The sequence below is a fragment of the Emydura macquarii genome, unplaced genomic scaffold (assembly GCF_026122565.2).
Source record: "Emydura macquarii macquarii isolate MOO-44397 ecotype Brisbane River unplaced genomic scaffold, CSIRO-AGI_Emac_v2 contig_2473, whole genome shotgun sequence".
NCBI lineage: Eukaryota > Metazoa > Chordata > Testudines > Chelidae > Emydura > Emydura macquarii.
Genome location: NW_027132610.1, coordinates 433,696 through 454,399, shown reverse-complemented (window position 1 = coordinate 454,399; position 20,704 = coordinate 433,696). Strand labels below are relative to the sequence as shown.

At 40.9% G+C, this 20,704-nt stretch overlaps 1 protein-coding gene across 2 annotated transcripts in view; it reads left to right on the top strand.

Annotated features, from left to right (window-relative positions):
* The window catches only part of CWF19L2 (CWF19 like cell cycle control factor 2), a 176,970-nt gene that overhangs the window by 48,890 nt on the left and 107,376 nt on the right, over nucleotides 1-20,704 (top strand). For both annotated transcript variants that reach the window (XM_067562792.1, XM_067562793.1), the window contains exons 6-9: nucleotides 1,226-1,319; nucleotides 3,901-4,016; nucleotides 5,699-6,411; nucleotides 19,934-20,030. In XM_067562792.1, coding sequence (XP_067418893.1) covers nucleotides 1,226-1,319; nucleotides 3,901-4,016; nucleotides 5,699-6,411; nucleotides 19,934-20,030 — 1,020 coding nt within the window. The remainder of the gene's footprint in view (nucleotides 1-1,225; nucleotides 1,320-3,900; nucleotides 4,017-5,698; nucleotides 6,412-19,933; nucleotides 20,031-20,704) is intronic.

The window sequence follows — 20,704 nt, the reverse complement described above, 5'->3', positions numbered from 1 at the left end:
GCCTCGTACTGAAGTTAGGCTCACTGGCTTGAAGTGGCCAGGATTGCCTCTGGATCCCTTTTTAAAAATCATCTTTACATTAGCAGCCTTCCAGTTATTTGGTACAGCGACTTGTTTCAGCGATTGATTATGTACTACGGTTAGTAGTTCTGCAGTTCCATGTTTGAGTTTCTTCGGAATTCTTGGGTGAATATCATCTGATCCTGGTGATTGTTATTGTTTAATTTATCAATTTCTTCTAAAACTTCTTCTATTAACATCTCACTGTGAGGCAGTTTCTCAGATTTGTCACCCGAAAAGAAAAGCTCTGATGGGGTATCTCCCCCACATTTTCTGCAATGAAGACTGATGCAAATAATTCATTTAGCGTCTCTGCCTTGGCCTTGTTTTTCTTGACTGCACCTTTTATACTTGATTGTTTAGTGTCCTAGATTGTTCGAGTGGCATCCTGCTTCTGATGTACTTGAAAAAAATTGTTAGTTTTTACGTCATTAGCATAACATACTTCCTTCAGAACTGTTTCTTTACTACTCTTTATTTTAATTTTAATAAGATTACAAATCAACCAAACCCCCTCCCCCCCACTATTGGATCATGGGGGTTTTGCCAAGAAAATCTAACGCCTGCTGTTAGTGGTTAGAATTATAGAGAAATACTATACCAGATCTATCTTGGGGTTTTTGACTGACACAGGCACTGATAGGATTCTGTATCAGTTACTTAAAGATAGGTAAGTGGAAGCAACCCAAAGTGTTGAGACCTTTGTTTATTTCTTAACAGATTCTTTAGTGCTAAGAAGAAGTAATGTAGTGGAATGTTTAATTCTTGTAGTTTTGAAAGTACACTCTTCTGAACTGCAAAAGAAAGTCTTACAGAGATTATTCCTTGGAAGAAAATATTGAAGAAAAGTATGTCCAGTACTACTATATATAGAAAACACTAACATTTCCTCAAAACATTCATAAATATTATCTGTGTACAATTATAGGTAATTCTTCACATGGCTATTCTTATGAATTAGTGTTTTTTAAAAAATATATTGAAACTTGTATTGCCCTGTCAAACTTTTTATTTTAAAGTTCCAGCAGAAGGTTTGTTAGTGAGTTAGATAAATTTAAATTGATTACACTTCTATATAGATCATAAAAATAATTAAAAAGTTGTAACAGCAATTGTTAGACAAAGTGGGTTTTTTGTGCATCAGTTGAAAATTTGTTTTTTATAGTCTAGACTTTCTGAAAGAGAGCTGAACCCCTATTGGAAAGATGGTGGTACAGGTTTACCACCAGAAGAGGGTGAAGTAACTTCTGTTAAAAAAGGTAAAAAGCTATTCTTAGTAAGAAAGGCTATATATATATCCCTGAGGGATGTTCCTGTTGTTAAGTGGTCAGCATAGCAGGGCTCTCCGTTACATACAATGAAGATAGATGAAGTAAAACTTATTTCAGTAGCAAATATTGGGTTAAAACAGTACATTGTTTTGCAGAACATTTGACTGGTTTATAATCTTGAATAGTTTGACCTTCAATTTCTACACAGATTTTCTCCCATTTGATCTAATTAAATGAAAGAATGATTCTACCAGGACATGATAAATTGTTGTCATCTCATTTGATTCCTTTCATTCCATTACACAAATTACAGTTTTAAAATATTCAGCTACAGAAATCTGAGTCACATTTAAATGAAATACATTAAGAATGCAGTTTGTGAAAAAACATTTCTGTAACCTTTTCACTTCAGTCCTTACCCTTGGTTTATCCTGTCTATTTCCAACAAGTGCATCTAGGAAATATTTTTTCAGAATGTCACATAACATTTATAAAATATTAAGAAGAGTCCTTCTATACTGAATTGTAGAGAATGGGGGTGGGATGGCCAGGACTGGGAGTCCGTACCAACTTCCTCTGTGGGCAGTTTGTTGTGTGGGCTTCCAGGGTACTCCGTCAGGCGAGCTGTCGCATAAACAGGAATACCCATGGCCTGTCTATAAGAGCCATCTCTTCTCCCTAGGAGATGAAGAGCAGCATGGTCTTTCAGGATCTTGGGAGTCCCACTAACATTCCCAGCCAAAGAATCTAGTTACTAATTTAGTTTTGCAGGTAAGGGGGATCTGATTGTTTTGCATGCCAGAGAGGTGACAGAGAGTAGACTCAAGAATGGAATGTCCATGTGCTCTCCTTCCTGTAAAAACACCCATTATATGTTGAAATAATAAAAGGGAAAAGATTAGAGAAAATCAATTGTACCATCACGATATGCACATCATTAAACTAAGTAACCATGTAAATCTTCTTGTCCTTGCTTTCCTTTTTCTCCCCCTACTGTATGTTGCTTTTGCTCATAAAATATCTAAAACTAGGTTGTAAGAGTCCCAGAACAGGGATCGTGTCTTTTATTTCCATGCTTTATCCTTTGCACATGTTATGATGCTGTATAAATAATACATGTCTCTCCCAGGAACACCTGCTCCATTAGATGCACTATCTGTTTGTCCCTCCCCTTCATCTGTGACACTTGCAGGCAATGCAGACCCATCACCCTTCCACCTCATCAATGAAACATCTTGCCAGTGGGGCCGGCAGGCAAATGAACATTAGGCATGGGGCATGCTATTGGCAGTGGCTAGGAGCAGAAGCGCTGGATGCCAACTGACCCCTCAAATTTGGCTCCACAGCTTCTATGGCAGGATCAGGGGCATGGGGGCCAAAACTGAGTGAATGGCATTGCGACCTGGTGCACAGAGGTCGCAGTGCCACAGGTTCTTGCCTAAGTGGGCAGTGGGGCAGCCAGTGCTGCTGCTCGTTGCCATTGCTGTGGAGCTGGCTGCTGCACAGGTCTCTCCCCGTACCCCCAAAGGGCCTGCCTGCCTCAACCCACTTCCAGCAGCTTGTTCCCCCCCCCCCCACAGGGCTGGGGAGTAACACTGCACTTAGGTGGGCCAGGCTGGCAGGCAACATCTTAGTGTCATACAGACTTGGCAGGCAAGGCACTGGGGCCAATGGCTGCAGTGGGGATTGCTCCACAGAGACTGATGGTGTGTACCAAGTCAAAAATTTCTGGGGGTGCCCCTGCACATTGTCACCATGCATCCTCAACCGCCTTTTATTTCTTATATCAATCCTGAGTGACTCACGTGGCCTTCTGTGGGTATGTCTACGTGGGGATAAAAAAACCTGTGGCTGGCCTGGGTCAGCTGACTCGGCCTCATGGAGCTCGGCCATTCGGCTCAGCTGAATAATTGCTGTGTATATGTTTGTGCTCGGTTAGGAGCCTGAACTCTGGGACCCTGCAAGGATGGAGGGCCCCAGGGCTTGGGCTCTACACAGCAATTTTTAGAAAATATCTCTACAGCAATTTTTACAGCAAACACCTACACAGCAATGTTTAGCGTTGCAGCCCAAGCCCTGTGAGCCTGTCAGCTGACCTGGGCCAGCTGCGGCTCTGCCACAAGGCTTTTTTCTCTCAGGTAGATGTTCCCTGTATGCGTTCACCCTCCATTATCATCATACAAACAGACTCCCATGTACACCCATGGGGTTCTGCTTGTTCTGGTAGAGAAACCAAGAAACTACTCTTCAAGAAACTGATCCTCTTTGAATTCAACTAAAGTAAATTTCTAAGAAGAAATATTTGGTGTGAATGACTAGAACATTTGTGTCTGTTTTCTGTTTCATGTATTCAGGATAGGAAGAAAACAACTATTTTATTACAGTATTTTCAATTAGGGGCAAGAACATGAAAGTACAAAGCTAGAGGTGCTCCATGTCATCATACAAAACAGCTCAGTTAGACCGAAATTATGTTTCTGTGCTGCATGTATCATATACAGTAAATGTTAGGGAATAAAAGCTAACCTAAAATACAGAAATATCACATCTAATTCTTTTGTTCTTTTAGTTACAATGGTGGAAGATGGTGGATTAAGTTGGTTAGAGAAATCATATCAAAGGATGAAGGAGCAGGCTGAGAGAGAGAAACGAAATTTTGAGGAAATTGTAGCTGAAAGATATGGGGTAAGCCTCTTAAAAGAAAAGGTATTCTCCTTGTTTATAGTTTTTAAGCTTTTGGAAAAGATCAAATCCTTGTGAAGGCAGAAGTATTTAATGTATAGCTTAAGACATGATGATGCTCTGCTGAAAACAATCAGTTCTTGAAACTTCCATCAGGTGATGAAGGCATTATTGCGGTCAGACTTTGATTTGCATGATTTTGTATGCTGCCTTTTTTCAGAGTGGAGTGCTAGACTATATTTAAAATATTTCTATCTTTCAATTCACCCAAGTTTTTATATGGTCCCCATTGTCATGGTATCTGAGTACCTTCCAAAATTGTGTTTGCAAAGATATTTCTCTCACACATGTGCCCACGTGCATGCATACACACAGAGTTATGATTCCCAATTTGAGTGGACATACTTGTGCTAGTGCTAATTGAGCTAACATGCTAAAAATAGTAGTATAGCTGGGGGAGGGTGGGCAGCGGTGAGCAGCAGCACAGTGTAGCCATGCTGTGTGTATACCCTGAGGTCCTGGCAGGTTTGTATGCTGCACAGCTAGCCCATGCAGCTGCTCACCCAAACCCATACTATCCTGGTTCCACTACTAATTTTAGGGTGCTAGCTCCATAAGAGCTAGAGCAAGTGTGTCCCCACAAGTTGAGAATCCCCCTCTCAGCTCCAAGTATAGACATACCCTTTGTGATAATGTTATCCATGTAACAAGTTGGAAAGGTATGTGATAAAATAATTTTATCATGCATCGTTTGGCCACTTTACCTGCAATCCATCTTTACCAAGAATGCTTCTCACTTGCTAAACCGTTGAGTAGTTTTCAAAAGCTAACCTTTAAGAAAAAAAATCTGCCACAAAAATATATACTCTTCAACCTCACCCCTCAAAATGTGATGTTGGCTTCAAAAGTTATTGGTGAAAGGTTCAGGAGGTATGGTATTCAGTCGTATACCAAGACCAGGTTTAAGAATACTGTAAGGGTACAAATGCTGAGTTGTCTTTATTTGAGTTTGTTAGTGCTGCTCACTGACGTTCTGGAGATGCTGGGATGGCTTCCTGCTTCAACTAGCACATTGGACTTCTGTCCTTGGCTTGTGAATGCCAGAGTAGTAGTACTGAGGGGCAAATTGTGGATGAGATTCTGTTTCCTTTAGTTCCTTTAGTGAGGCAAAGTGCCAGTGATTCTGAAGGAAAGCTACTATAAGGTAAATACTCAAAAAAGTTGATATTGAATGCCATGCTGCCTGCCAACTGCTATACTATTCTGTGATGTCCCCTTAGCCGCCCCCCGCCCCCTTTTCTTTCTTTCTTTCTTTTTTTTTTTTTTTTTTTTAAAAAAATAGGTAATTCAGAAATTTGTGACATGGTAAGCATGACAGTTTCTTAGATTTTTTTGATGTTGGGCAGTCAGACTTCAGTTCTGAATATATGGTAGAAACTCCACTACTTGTGTAAATCATTGATTTCCTTCTAGTGATGGTTGAAGGTTAAATATCCATGTTGATTCTTTTAGATATGTCCTCTGTGATACTACCACAATTGCATGACTTATTTGGCCATCTCAAATTTAGATCACTAAAATCTTTGTCACATAACACTATCATGATTCTCTCTCTTTCATGCTTGTTGTTAATATGGACATCATTTTAAAAATAATGCCATTATATTTTTCCTTCTGTCTTGTAGTCAGTGGAAATATTTCAGTCAAGATTGGAAGAAGCTGAAGAAGCTGCATCAAAAGGGGGAAATGAATATAGAAGAGGAAGATGGAGAAAATTTAACTATTCAGAGAATGAGCAAAAAGAGAGGGAGCAGCAAACATTCAAAGAAACACAATTTGAAGGTGATGGAATCAAGGATGCGTGTAAAGGACATTCTAGAGATAGGCATAATAAAGTATATCCACTAGAAGACAGAGGTTATAAAAAAGACAGATCAAGAGAAGAACAGAAATATAGATGTTGTAGCACAAACTCTGAGTTAAGAGACAGTTACTCCAAAACAGCAAAACATTCTGTTGAAAAACAAAGTCTGGAGAAGGTTTCCTCTCTAAGTAATTTGAAATATAAATTTTTGAAACCCTCTGAAGATGATTTGTCATCTGTTAGTAAAGACTACAAGCTACAGCAGTCCTCTTTAAAAGTACCATCTTGTAGCTCTCTGAGCAGCAATTTCCGAAAACCTGTTAATGAAAGTGAAGAAAAAACACAATGGAACAGAACACATGTAAAAAATGAAAATGAGAAACCAACATTAGATCAAAAGCCTTTGAAAATAGAAAAAACTGCCAGTCATGAGAGAGTTCCAAATGCTGAAAGAGAGAAGTCACAAGAAGAGAACCTTGGAAACATCCCCAAGAAGAAAGTGTCACTGCCAGACAGCAAAGCATCATATTCTGGGTATCTTATGATTTATTTTGGTAGATGTCATTTATATTTGCAGGGTAGTTTGTAGGAGGTATATGTCTGCAGCCATATCTCCTTGGGCTGAGATCTTATCAGACTTCTAAACATATCTGAGCCTGATTAGTTCTTGGATGGAAAACCCAAAAACCCAGATCTATAGAAAATGATTTTGTAGATGTAACACTTCTGAGTCCAATATGGTGGTAGGGGAGCCCTGTAGGGCTCAGTGGTGTGGTCATTTTGGACTCGTGATTATTAAAACACCAATTTCTATGAGTAAGGGTGAAACCATAATTAACCTGGCAAAATTTAAAATTTGGTGGCTACATTTGCAGTGAAGTTTCCTTTGGATGCTGACAGTATATTTCTTTGAGTGATGTCCCTGTGGGCACTCCATTTTAGATGTTGGTGCGCCCTTGCACTCAATATTGGAGATTTGTAGTAGCAGTGCCTGGTTGGGTCGCACATGTGTGGTCCCCGTCTCATGTCGCTTCAGGCAGTTATCTGGCACTGTATGACCAACCCCCCCTCAGTTCCTACTGCCTTTGGCTTGAGTCGGAGCATCTAGCAGCGCCTCTGTGTCTAATCTAATTAGCATAATTTTTCAATAGTTAGACTTAGTTTGTATTAGATATAGTTAGTTTTTTTTCTCCCTGTTTAATTTCTTTGTTTATACTTCAAAAAAATCTTGTTTTCCATCAGTAGAAGATTAGGTTTCTATTGATAACCATTACAGTGGAGCCTTAGCTTTTCCTCTTAGAGTGGGGGAGGAATGCTCCTTTGAGGGGCATGGCCAGTTTCCCAGGCTTTAAATGCTGCCTCACCTGCAGACTTTCAATACTGGTTTCAGACGGGCACTCTGTGTGTTCGCTGCCTAGGCGAGACACATATACCTCAGAAGTGCTTGCATTGTCACAACCTAAAAGACTGGGCTAAAAAGGCGAGAGACCTACAACTTAAATTCCTCCTTATGGAGAAGTCTCTCAGACCAGCAACTGAGCAAGATGCACGAATACATCCCCCCTTCTCCCCCCTCATGCCCCCCGCCCCGACAGAGATCACCATCTGCAGCCTCTGACAGAGGACTTTCTTCCATGGCTCAGACTCAGGATCAATCCACCAAGAAAACATCAAAAAAGTGGGCCACAACTCCACCAGTATGGGACTCTGCCAAGAAACCGCATTCCCCAAACTGGCAAACTGTGTCAGTACCAACTGCGCTGGCTTTCTCCAGAGCCAAAGTTACAGGACCTTCCGGTACATGAGTACCATGAGAGCAAAGGACCCCAAGCATGCTAGCTCTGGTACCAGCACTAAGGGGAAACAGAAACCCCATGCCTTGGCACCAGCGGAGCCCACTAGATTCTCAGGAGTGGCTCCTCATTGCCGCAGACCATGCTGCCACCTTCTGCCAGCACAAAACAATCTATGCCTGCCCCAACAGTCACTACACAATTGTCATTACTGACTACTGTTCATTCAATGGCACCGCTGTTACCAGTGCCCAAGCAATTCCTGCACCATAAGTACTTAATGATCATCCTGATGCTGGAATCTCCCATCCTCTGCACCGAGGTCATCCTGGTGCACAGGCAGTATCAAGCCGCATCACCACTCCACCTCGTCCAGCTCCCCCATTCTCGAGTGATGAGGAGGATGAGCCTGAAGAGGAACTGTATTCTTCCCACCAGTCTTCTCCTATCCACCTGACCTGCCTACTAGACCTGACCCACCATCACACAAGGGATATCATACTGGACCCAAAGTGGGACACTGGTGCGGGCAACCATAGATGCCACCCAGGCCCTTTCCATCATAATGGGCTTTTTGAAGCCCATGGGCAGCATACCCATTGCAACTCCACAAACCTCCCAGCCCATCCAGGGCAAGAACATATCATTCACCCTCACCTTTGGTACCAGGACTATTGGAACCTCCAGAGGACGTGGCCAAAGAGGAAGAACAGATTTCTGACCAGGAGATAGAACCAGCAGCTCATTTCTCCTCATCTTCTCCTGACAACACCATTATGTGTCGTCCCCTCCCCCGCCCCTCTCAATACAGGAGACGATTTTAAACAATTCCAGGACCTACATCAGAGAGTTGCGAACTCACTGAATATCTCACTAGAGGATGTCCAGGAAACACAACATGAATAATTAAACATCTTGCAGATGTCCACTTCATCCAAAATCGCCCTCCCCATGAATAGCGTGATTATTGAACCAGTCAAATCAATTTGGCAGACCCCAGCAATGATTCCACCAATGTGCAAGAGGTCTGAGGAAAAAATACTACATGGTGGTGAAGGGAACAAAATTGCTGTTCTTGCACCCTACACCAATTTCCCTGGTGGTGGATGCAGTTCATGGAGACAACACCAAGAACACCCCAAGAACAAGCCTTACAACAAAGACTGGAAGAGGCTTGATCTCTTTGGTCAGAAGGCCTACTCCTTGGTGACTTTACACTTTAGGATCACCAATTATGAGACATTACTTGCCAAATATGACCACAATAATTACTCCAAACTTTTGGAATTTATTCCTGAAGAAAGGAAAGAACAGTTTAGGTCCCATATCTTAGAAGGGCACCTGATACCCAGAACACCATTATAGGCCATCCTGGACTCAGCAGACACGGCTGCAAGATTCATAGCAGCTACAGTAGTCATGAGGAGATCATCCTGGCTCCATATCTATGGATTCCCTAGTGAGGGGCAATGAATGGTGGAAGATCGTCCGTTCAAAGAACCAAAGCTCTTTGCCACCAAAACAGATGAGTCCCTCCACGCTCTTAAGGACTTGAGGGCAACGCTGAAATCCTTGGGCAGCTATACACCTAGGACCAAGAAAAAACAGGGAAAATATTATACCCCACAGAGATTCCGATCTACTCCCTACACACAACTGTACAGATAATATGAACCTCAAGGGTGGAAACAGAGACCAAAGAGGAGACGACAACCTCCTCCTCAAACTACTATGTCTCAACAATCGATGTCAAAGCAGCAAATTTGAAATATTGGTCAAGGGCCTGAAAACCACACATCTTTCAACACTGGAACCATCTACCATCTCCTGACCATTCGGAGATCATCTGATTCCCTTCTACCCAGTCTGGCAAACAGTCACAGCAGACAGATGGGAAGATAGTTGAGAATGGATACTTCATCCCTTTTACTTCCAACCCTACTAATCACCCTCCCTCGTTAGGGTCCCCCTTTTACGAACTTTTACTGCATCAAGAGGTAAATGACCTCATACATACACCTAGGAGCAGTAGAACCAGTACCAACAAAATACAGCGGGACGGGCTTTTAACAACATTATTTCCTCACACAGAAGAAAACAGGAGAGTGGCGATCCATTGTCGATATACGATGACTCAACACGTTCGTGAAGACTCAACACTTCAAGACGGTCATGTTAGCCTCCATAATTTCCAGTGCTAGAAAAGAGGGGACTGGTTCTCAGCGCTGGACTTCCAGGATGCATACTTTCATATAACAATTCACCCTTCACATTGCAGTTTTCTTCTATTCACTCTTGGCCTGGATCACTTTCAACAGAAGGCCATACCGTTCGGCCTAGCCACTGCCCATCAAGTATTCTTGAAGGTTCTGGGTATAGTGGCTGCCTATCTTTGCAGAAACAAAATCATGATATTCCCATACTTGAACAGATACTGAAAGCTTCAACAGTGTTAGAGGCGACCGAAGAAATGGTAGCTCTCTTCACGTGATTAGGCCTTCTAATAAATACATAAAAATTAATGCTAAAACCAGTACAAAAACTGGAATTCACTGGCGTGTATCTCAACTCGCTCAAGGCCATGGCCTGTCTACCATGACAATGATTTCTCGCTCTGACCAATCTCATCTCCACAACACTAAGCAGTCCTCAGATAACAGCCAGGACCTACCTTCAACTATTGAGCCACATGGCTGCAACAACTTTCATTGGCAAACATTCAAGACTACACATGAGGGGCTTACAAGTTTGGCTCCACACAACCTGCTCTCCACGAAGGCACAGCATAAAAATGCCTAACAATGCCAGACAAAATAAAAAACTGTCTATTCTGGTGTACATAACCCGACAATGTCTGCCGTGGGGTGCCTTTTGTATAGGATTCCCCAACGAAGGCCATCCCAGTGGACGCATCCCTCCAAAGGTTGGGGAGCACATCTAGACTCACACTTTACTCAGGGTCATTGGTCACCAACAGAATCCTTGTTACACATAAATCTTCTAGAACTAGGAGCTGTTCGCAACATGTGCTACCACTTCCTACCCACGACCAAAGACAAGACTATAAAAATCCTCACAGATAATGCAGCATGCATGTTCTACATAAACAGGCAAGGGGTTGCATGTTTACATTCCCTGTGCATGGAAGCCATATGGCATTGCACACAACAATCCACATCACAGCATCATACCTACCTGGAAGCCAAAGCACTACATCAGATGCACCAAGCAAGAACGTTTCTCAAGACCACGAGTGGGAATTGGACACGTGAGTGCTACACAGCATATTCAAACAGTGGGGGTTCCCAACCATAGACCTCTTTGCGACTGCATACAATGCCAAATGTCCACAATTTTGCTGCAGAGTGAGACTGGGCCCTCATTCCTTGGGTGAAGCCTTCCTTATCAAATGGAATGCTCCCCTCCTGTCCGCCCTCCCTCCCATCCCCCTCCTGGCATGAGTGCTTCACGAGATCAGACTGGAAAAAGCCACAGTAATCCTGATAGTCCTCACGTGGCCTCGACAAACATGGTTCCCTTACCTTCTCAAAATGTCAGTGTGTCAACCACATAATCTTTCTCTTCTTCCTCATCTCCTTTCCCAGGATGCAGGTCAAATCCTTTACCTGAACCTAGAAACTCTCCATCTCAAGGTGTGGTTTCTCCATGGCTATGAGGACCAGAAATAACGTGCTCAGAAGAAGTACAGAACATCCAATTAAATAGTCACAGAGCAACTACTTGCCACACATATCTACACAAATAGAAATGAACAAACAGATCTTGCCAATCTCTGCTTCCTTATCTTTGATACTGGACTACTTACTAGAACTTAAGAAATCAGGCCTCTTCGTGAGTCCAGTTAGGGTACACCTCTTGGCTGTCACAGCGTTCCACCAAAAGGTGGATGACCTATCAATTTTAGCACACCAAATAACTAAATGGTTTCTTAAAGGCCTCAACAATATTTACCTGGAGGTAAGAACACCTACCTCATCATGGGATCTCAACTTAGTCCTCTGGGGTGTTACCGGACCTCTTTTGAACCATTGGTGACTTGCTCTCTCCTCCAGCTTTCAATGAGGGTAGCATTTCTTGTCACCATCACATCAGCCAGATAGGTAGGAGAACTCAGAGCCCTCATGGCAGACCCATCCTATACAATCTTCTTCAAAGATAATGTTACCCTAAGACCACATCCCAAATTTTTTCCTAAATTGACTCATCATTCCACCTCAGTCAACATATCCATCTACCAGTGTTCCACTTGAAACCCTATGGGCGCAGATGAGAATCAATACTCCATACCTTAGACGTCTGCAAGATGCTGGCTTTTTACATAGACAGAACAAAACCATTCTGCAAGCCTTCAAAATTATTCATATGAATCATTGAATGTTCAAAAGAAGATGCCATATCTAAGCAGAGACTTTCCAGATGGATTTCAGACTATATCAAACTGTTATCAATGCAATCTACAACCCCCTGCAGGATTTCGCACACATTCCACCAGGACCTCGATAGCATTCCTCAACAACATCCCCATTGAGGAGATCTGTAAAGTGGCAACGTGGGCCTCAGCCCATACATTTGCAAAACATTATGCATTAGAACAACACACAACTTCCAATGTTACCATATTCTGAACTTACCATATTGTCATTTGCTGTGACTTCAACTTAAAAGCTGCCTCCTTCCACTGGAGTGCACTGCTCTGAAGTTATCTAAAGTGCAGCACCCACAGGGACATCTCTTGAAGAAGAAGAGGTTACTCGCCTTGTGCAGTAAATGAGGTTCTTCGGGATGTGTTCCCCTGTGGGTGCTCCACTACCCCCCTTCCTCCCCTCTACATTGGAGTTTTGCATAATAGCTGTGCAGTAGAGAAGGAACAGGTGTGTGTGTGGGGGGGAGGGGGCTTGGTCGCAAAGCGCCAGATAACTGCCTGAAGTGGCGCAAGACGGACTGTGCATGTGCGACCCTACCAGGCACTGCTACTACAAATCTCCAATTACAAGTGCAGGGGCACACGAACACCTGAAATGAAGCAACAACATCTAGAAGCACCTCAGTTCCTGCACAAGGTGAGTAATTTTCTCTTCACTTTGTGACAACAATTGTATAGTGTTGCTGTATCATGATAAAGAACTACTTATTCAACCCTAGAGATGTGTTTACTTCAGTGTTGAGTGAAGTGAAATGTATATTTATTTAAATATAGTTTATTAAGGCTCTTTGGGATATTTTGGGGTGAAAAGGCACTTTGTAAATTTAAAGTTGGTGATATTACTGTTTACCTTAGAAACTTTTGGAAGTTGAGAACACTTATGCAACTTTTAAAAATACATTTCATCATAGTGATGTAGCATTTTACCTTTTTTTAGGTGCACTAAAGTGGCACTTTTTTAAATAGAATATAGTGTTTTAATATTGGAGTTCATCTTCCTTCTTGACCCTTTGGTATTTGGGAGTCTCATTTTCAAAGCTAAAGTAGGCAATGTAGAAAATATCTATTTCGATTTGACACAGTGTATTTTCAGTCAAATTGCCCATGAAAATGGATTACTTTACTCTTCCTTTGAACCTTGGTTTACAGTAAAGTCTGCCTCTTACTATTAAGATAGGCTGTGGAATAATATTTCATTTACAACTGAGTATAAACAAGTAAAACCTACTTGTAAGTGTCTGGGTGTGCTGAATGGCAAATTAACTGGGGAAAACTAAGCTAATAGTTTTATTCAGACATCAATGACAGAGAAAGCATCAGTTTGAATGTATGTTTTCAGAGGGGTTAAAGATGATCAATAGAATTTGAAAAGATATCATAAAGCAATGTGTAATAAGAATTACTGTTATTCTGTCTGTTTTGGTATTATGAAGGAAAGTAGAGAGTAATCATGGAAAGAAGTGAGAAAATCACTGGACTCTTATGCAAGTCCTGGCCACCCTTCCTTTATGCCATCACCAAGACCCCAATCCTGTGAACGCTTTATGCACATGTTTAAGTTTACTACCGTAAGTAGTCCTATTTGAACAATGGGACTATTCTCAGTAGTAAAGTTGAGCATATGCATAAGTGTTTGTAGGATCAGTGCCCAAATGATATCTAAATTGGCAAAATTTAATAAATGTAGGAAAAGTGGGCAAGCAACGAAGCGCTCAGCAACAAGAACACGTGAGGAAGGTGATAGAAAAGTCAAGATGGAAAGAGGAATTGATGAAAATTGTGATTTCTTTAGATATGTCTACAGTTATGGTGGTTATTTAGAGAACAGACACTGTACGCCCAGCTAAATAGCGGTGTAGATGATGAGGCATGGTTTAGGTGAGTAGAGTGCCTTACACTCTTGAACTTCTTGTGTATATACGCTACATGCTCTCACATGTCCAAGCAGTATCTCCCATGTCTACAACGCTATTTTTAGCAGCGTAGTGTCCCATTGCCTCCCCTTTGCCAAAACTTTTCTCCTCTGCTACCCTGCTGCTGGAGCCTTTCATTGCCATGTGCAGCTATATGCCAGAGTGACAAGACTAGACACACCTGTCTTTCATTGTGGCGTGTAGCTACATGTGTAATACCTGTACTCTACACACCACTATAAGTGACAACATAGCCTTTGTTTCCCCCATATTATTTAAGTTACTGATGAACAGGTCTTATGGGCAGATTATAAATTAGCTTTTGGTGCTGAACAGTTGGATTCTAACATCAGGGAGGAGTTACTTATAGCAGTATTAACTTTTTTCAGTAATAAAAACAGATAAGAAGAGTTCTACAGTTACCTTGCACTTTGTGAGTAAGTGGATGTCTCCCAAACAACAGAGGCACTGAGTGTGGGTCTGTCACTAACTGGAATGGATGGAAGAAAGCAGTAGATGTAATATATCTTGATTTTAGTAAGGATTTTAACACAGTCCCACATGACATTCTTATACGTCAACTAGAGAAATGTGGACCAGATGAAATTACTATAAGGTGGGTGTACAGTTGGTTGACAGACTATACTCAGAGTAGTTATCAATGATTTGCTGTCAGATTGGGAGGGAGTATATAGTGGGTCTTGCAGGGGTCAGTCCTGATTCTGGTACTATTCAGTATTTTCATTAATGATTTGGACAATGGAATGGAGAGTATACTTATAAAGTTTACAGATGGACACCAAGCTGGGAGGGGATGCAAGCACCTTTAAGGCTAGCATTAGACTTCAAAATGATCTTGATAAATTGGAGAATTGATCTGAAGTCAACAAGTTGAAATTCAATACAGACAACTGCAAAGTACTTCACTTAAGGAAAAATCAAATGCACAACTACAAAATGGGGAATAAGTGGCTAGGCAGCAATACTACTGAAGAGGATCTGGGGGTTATAGTGGATTACATTGAGTCACAATGTGATGCAGTTGCGAAAAAAGCTAATATCATCCTTGCATGTGTTAATAGGAAGGTCATATTGTAAGACACAGGAGGTAATTGTCCCATTCTCCTTGGCACTGTTGAAGCCTTAGCTGGAGTACTGTGACCAGTTCTGAGAACCAAGCTTTAGGAAAGATGTGGATGAATTGGAGAGAGTCCAGAGGACAGCAACAAAAATGATATAAGGTTTAGAAAACCTGACCTGTGAGAAAAGGTTAAAAAAAAACCAAAAACCGGGTATGTCTAATCTAGAGAAAAGAAGACTGAGGGGGGGATCTGATAAGTCTTCACATATATTAATGGCTGTTAGATAACAAGTGATCACCATTCTCTTTCTATGTCCATTCAAGGTAGGACAAGAAGTAATGGGCTTAATCACAATGAGAGAGATTTAGGTTAGATATTCGGTATAACTTTATAAGGATTATTAGGATTCCAAGGAAGGTTGTGGAATCACCTCATTGGAGGTTTTTAAGAATGATTAGACAAACACCTGTTGGGATGGTCTAGGTTTACTTGGTCCTGCTTCAGTGCAAGGGGCTAGATTTGATGACCTCTTGAGTTTTCTTTCCACTCTACACTTCTGTGATTCTACTACACCTTCCTGGTGGCCAGCACTTCTGCCTGAAGGATGGAGAAATGGGGCTGTGGTGGCAGACCCTCTTCTTCACAATGTTCTTCAGGACAAAATTACATTATGTCCACATTTCTACGTAAAGTTTTTTTTGAATTCCATATTAATCAGGTTATTTATTTCCCGGTTTTCTTTCTGAGGCCGCACCAATCCAGAGAAGGAGCCACCTTACATTCTTTGGATATCAGAAGGACACTGGCCTTCTACTTAGAGAGAACCAAGCATTTCAGGGAAGTCTTCTAAACTGTATCAATTGCTGACAGATCCAGGGGATCTGCGAATTCATTTCATAGACTTTCAAAACAGATTTCTGTGTATATTATCTTTTGTTATGATGTTGGCAACATTCATTTCCTTTTAGGGTGACAACCCATTCTACAAGGTCACAATCTATTTTGATGTCCCAGTTGTTGAAAGTTGCAGAGCCACAACCTAGTCCTCAATAGATACATTTTCTGAATATTATGCTTTGATTCATTCTTCTAGAGCAGATGCTGCAGTTAGCAATGCAGTCTCGTCTTCAGTGTTAAATCCGAATCTGAAGTTCCCACCTCCATCAAGCAATATTGCTTGGGAGTCACCTACGGTGACCAGATTGCAAGTGTGAAACATCAGGACAGGGTGTGGGGGGTAATAGGCACTTATATAAGACAAAAGCCCCAAATATTGGGACTGTCCCTATAAAATCAGGACATCTGGTCACCCTAGTCAATCACCTGAAGTAAAGCACCATTACTCATGTTGAACAATAATTGAACTTCGTCCAGATGTGTCTCCTTATGGGTGCTCTACTACCCGCCCTGCTTCCTCTATGCTTCAGAATCTCAGGGCTTTGCAGTAGATAAGGACCTGGGGGCAATTTGCTCATGCAGCTAAATATATCCTTGGAATGGGCCAGGAGGAATACTAGAGTGCATGCAGGGGCTGAATGGACACTGCTACCAAAAATCTTCTATGAAAGGCGCATGTATTCCTGAAGTGGAGCACCCAAAGGGACATACATCTCGAAGAACTGCAATTACTTCACAATTACCTCTCCCTCTATATGTTTATTCTGAAAGGAATGCAGAGGCTACACCTGACCTATAACAAGGTTTAGCCCAACCCATAGCAGTACTGTTAAATCCTGTCATATACATAGCTACCTAGTGTATTTTCTTTGACAACATTTTGTATATATTCCTGTGCCAATAACTTAGGCCAGGAAAACCATGTGGATTGTACAGATTTGTCCAGCTTGCATTGATTTACAGGTTGTTGCCCACAGTATTTTTGCCTCCTGTCATGTTGTGCTAACTCTTCCCCTCAGCTCTTTATTATTCTTCATTGCTATCTTTGGGGTGCAGAACACTTTAATCTACCATTAACTTCAGTGAGAGTTTTTTTTTTTTTTTTTTCCCCATGGCTTCAGTGGGAGTTCAGAACTGGGCCATTAGGGTAACGTGTTCTTGCTGATTGGGAGTTCTTTATGGGCCTGCTTTGATTCATTTTCTGTTGCTAAAGTTCTAAAAGTCATGTAGTATGTATCATATCCTTTCAGAATGTTTAGTGTATCTCAAAAAGCAAGTTTTCATTGCTGTGTACGCACTGTCATTAATTGGTGGTGTTCGCCCAGTTCTCCATGCCTTGTCCTGACAATGTCCTCGTTAATTTTCTCTCTCCCAACAAATTCAGAGCTGCTTTAGCTTTTAAATCAGAGTTTTGGACAATTATGACGAGTTCATTAAAAGCTCAAGGTTGCATGCCTAGTAATACTTGGCTGATTGGATGCCTGAGGAATCTCCTCAGAAGAAATATTCATCAAGATAGGATAGTTTTTGCTGAGAGTCATGCTTAATAAGGGGACTAAAATGTTACATGCATTGGAGTTTAATTTGAGACAAGCTGAGAGAAAAATACTATTGAGCTGAAAAAGTGCAGATGATTCAAGCAATAACACCGCTAAGAGCATGTACAAAGTAATAAATGTCTCTTACTGTCACTAACGTAATACTCCTACTGTTTGTTTTAATTGCTTTACAGCATGTAGGTTAAGGAGATATGAGAAGCAAGATCTCCAGAACCTATAATTTCTCTGTTTATTTCCTTTTTATAAGGAGTTAAACTGTTGTCATTGCCCCTCTTGGGGCCAGATTCTACTCCCATTGAGATCAGTGGGAATCCTTCCATTGATGATGTTGGTTTGGGCCCCTGAAATGCAGGCAGAAATGGTTTTTAAAAAAATTTCCAGAGCTTTGCACTTTTGATTTATCACATTAAAAAGTGAGACCTGTTTAAAAGAGCTTTGATTTTGTGAGTCCCATGTGATTTAATCATGCACGTTATGTTCATCACATTAAGCAGCAGCATTCTTTCTCTGTTATGACAGCGTGTCTTTAATTTTTTTAATAGTTTGGTTGCTCCCATTCTTGTAATGTTTTTTAAATGACTTCTCTGTTATGTAATATTGTATAGGAAGTACTGTGGCAAGTGAATTGGATTATGCTCACGTTTTTTACACATGTGGATAGAGCAATATAAACACTTTCTATAGAATTATAATCCTGTCTCATGTTACATAAATAAGAAAAGTTAAATGTAACAATAAATAAGTAAACAATAAATAGAAATTAATCACAGAAGTGGTGTTGTCTACTCTCCAAATGAGTAAGAAATGTTTATTCTTGTTTAGTGTTTATAAAATACTTAATTAATTTTCTAATTAATAGGTCACCTATATGAACAGACATGGCTAAAATCAGTGTGACTTATGTTGAAGCAAGATTATATTTTTAGGCAAAGTTTGAAAGAGGGTTATATCTCCAAATCCTGATGCCATTTTCGGGATAGGCTTCTTTCATTTTAATGGACAATACTGTTATAACCAGATTGTCCTGGGAGAGCCTCAGAATGGAACACTTCTTCCAACAGCTAAAAACAGAGCTAAGCATATATTCAGTCAATTTGGGGTGGGAGGTGCATTCCTCTCTCAATAGGAACTCAGATACGTATCTTATAGGTATGAATTTCCAACAGTGAAGGCAGCTACATCAGATATAAATGGACTATTTTAAGTCTAGAGTAGTTTGGACATAAAATGCTATGTGTCTGCATGGAAAAGGTATTTTAATACATTTTCAGCTAATTTGGTTCTCTATGTCCTTACTCATGTACCTGGGAAATGGTTTCAGCTGTCCAGCAAGATTTGCTTTTCAGCAGCTGAGCAGTGAAAGAGCAATTAATTATTCTATTTCATGCAGCCTTTGCTTGTTTTTAAGACTTCCTAAGCGCTATAAATTAGTTTATGTTCTGGTGATATCTGTTTAGGATAATTCCCAGCTATCATGCTTTTCTAAAAATTATTATTAGTGTGATTAGCACTTTCAGTCTTTAAATCATAATATGAACACCGATTATTCCTATCACTGCCTCTGTATTAACTCCATTTTACAGATGAGAAAATTCAATCCTGGTACAATTCCGGTGAAATACCTTGTGTAAAGCCACTTCGTGAATTAGTGGCAGAGAGAGAGATTGGGACGCATGAGTTTCTGATTCCTAGTCCAGTAGGCCATCCTATTCCACAGAATAGGAACAGAATCTCTAGGGGAGGTTTTACTTACAAATGTCACCAATTAACTTTCAGTGTAGATTCTAGCATATCAGCGATAATATTTTCTTAAGCAAAGGTTGTCCTGTTAACACATAACTCTAAGAACAATTTAAGCTTTGGAAAATGAAGAACTACATAACCTCCAAGTGGATAAACCGCCTGTTGATTTTCTTGGGTTAAGAGGTGCAAGGGAAGGTTTAGGGTCTTCGGCTATTGCCAGGTGGGATGGTTTGATACTTCTGGAAGAACTATTTTTGGACTCAACTGGCTTGTCCTTCCAGGAAGCTATCCTGTGGTCATAGCACACTTTTACCTGCTATTGGTTATTTACTGCTCCTTTGAGCCAAGAAAATGTACGATACATAGTGCCTTTCATTCTAAAATATCCTAAAACCAAAGGAACATTTAGCTATGCGCATCGTGTTTACACATCTTTTTCAAAAGTTCTTGTGCATCCTTTAGAGAGATTCAGTGACTCTGAAAGGATTTGTAGAAGAATAGTTGTGATTATGATGGCTTTAAATTACTTTCAGCAATTGAACATGTTTGCCAGAGCAATGGTTATTAATTAAGTAAATATTTTTTTTGTTTCCTATGGGCTGAATGCTGGTGGTAATTCAACCAGACATACTTCAAAAGATAGGATTCCCCAGGCTCTTAGTGAAGAGGAGATGAACAGACTTGGCGCCAAGATTGTGAAAGCAGAACTGATGGGAAATTTGGTAAGGTTTTTGAAGATTGCCTTGATTTACCGTAGATGTAATGTACAGTAGCTCACAAGACTTGAATTGGCCTCTCCTTTTGACCAAAGCACTCTGAAAAGCCTTTTGATCTGGCCCAGGATTTAATGTGCAACCTTTTTCATAACTTCTCCTACAAATGGCTATGCCCTCTGGTCCAGGGGAGGGAATTCAGCCCCATAGAGGTTGGTAGAATAAGGAACATGTTCAAAACAATTGTCTCTTTATGGCGAGTTAGAAAACAGTGTACAGAGATTTCCTGTTGAAAAGGAGCAAGGGGAAACTTGTAATGTGCTCCTGCCAATGTCAAAATAAAGGTGGAAGACATCCTGACTTCCTGGGGATCATGTTATCACCATAGAGCTCAGTCAGCATGAAGACACTCGTAGTCCAAGTCGCACTGCAGTGGTATATGAGCTCCAAGCATCAGATTAGGATTGTAACCTGTCCCTGGAGCTTCTATCAGCTGCAGGTTTGGCAACACCATGTGAACTGTAACTGCTGAAGCAGACTGAAAAATCAGGAACATTACAGTTAATTGAAAGGCTCTTGTTTCTAAAAAGAGACCTTTATTATATAAAACTATAGATACACAGTATTGGTTTATTTGATGCCTTTGAACTAATGTTGATAAGTGAAAACTGTGTCCACCTAAC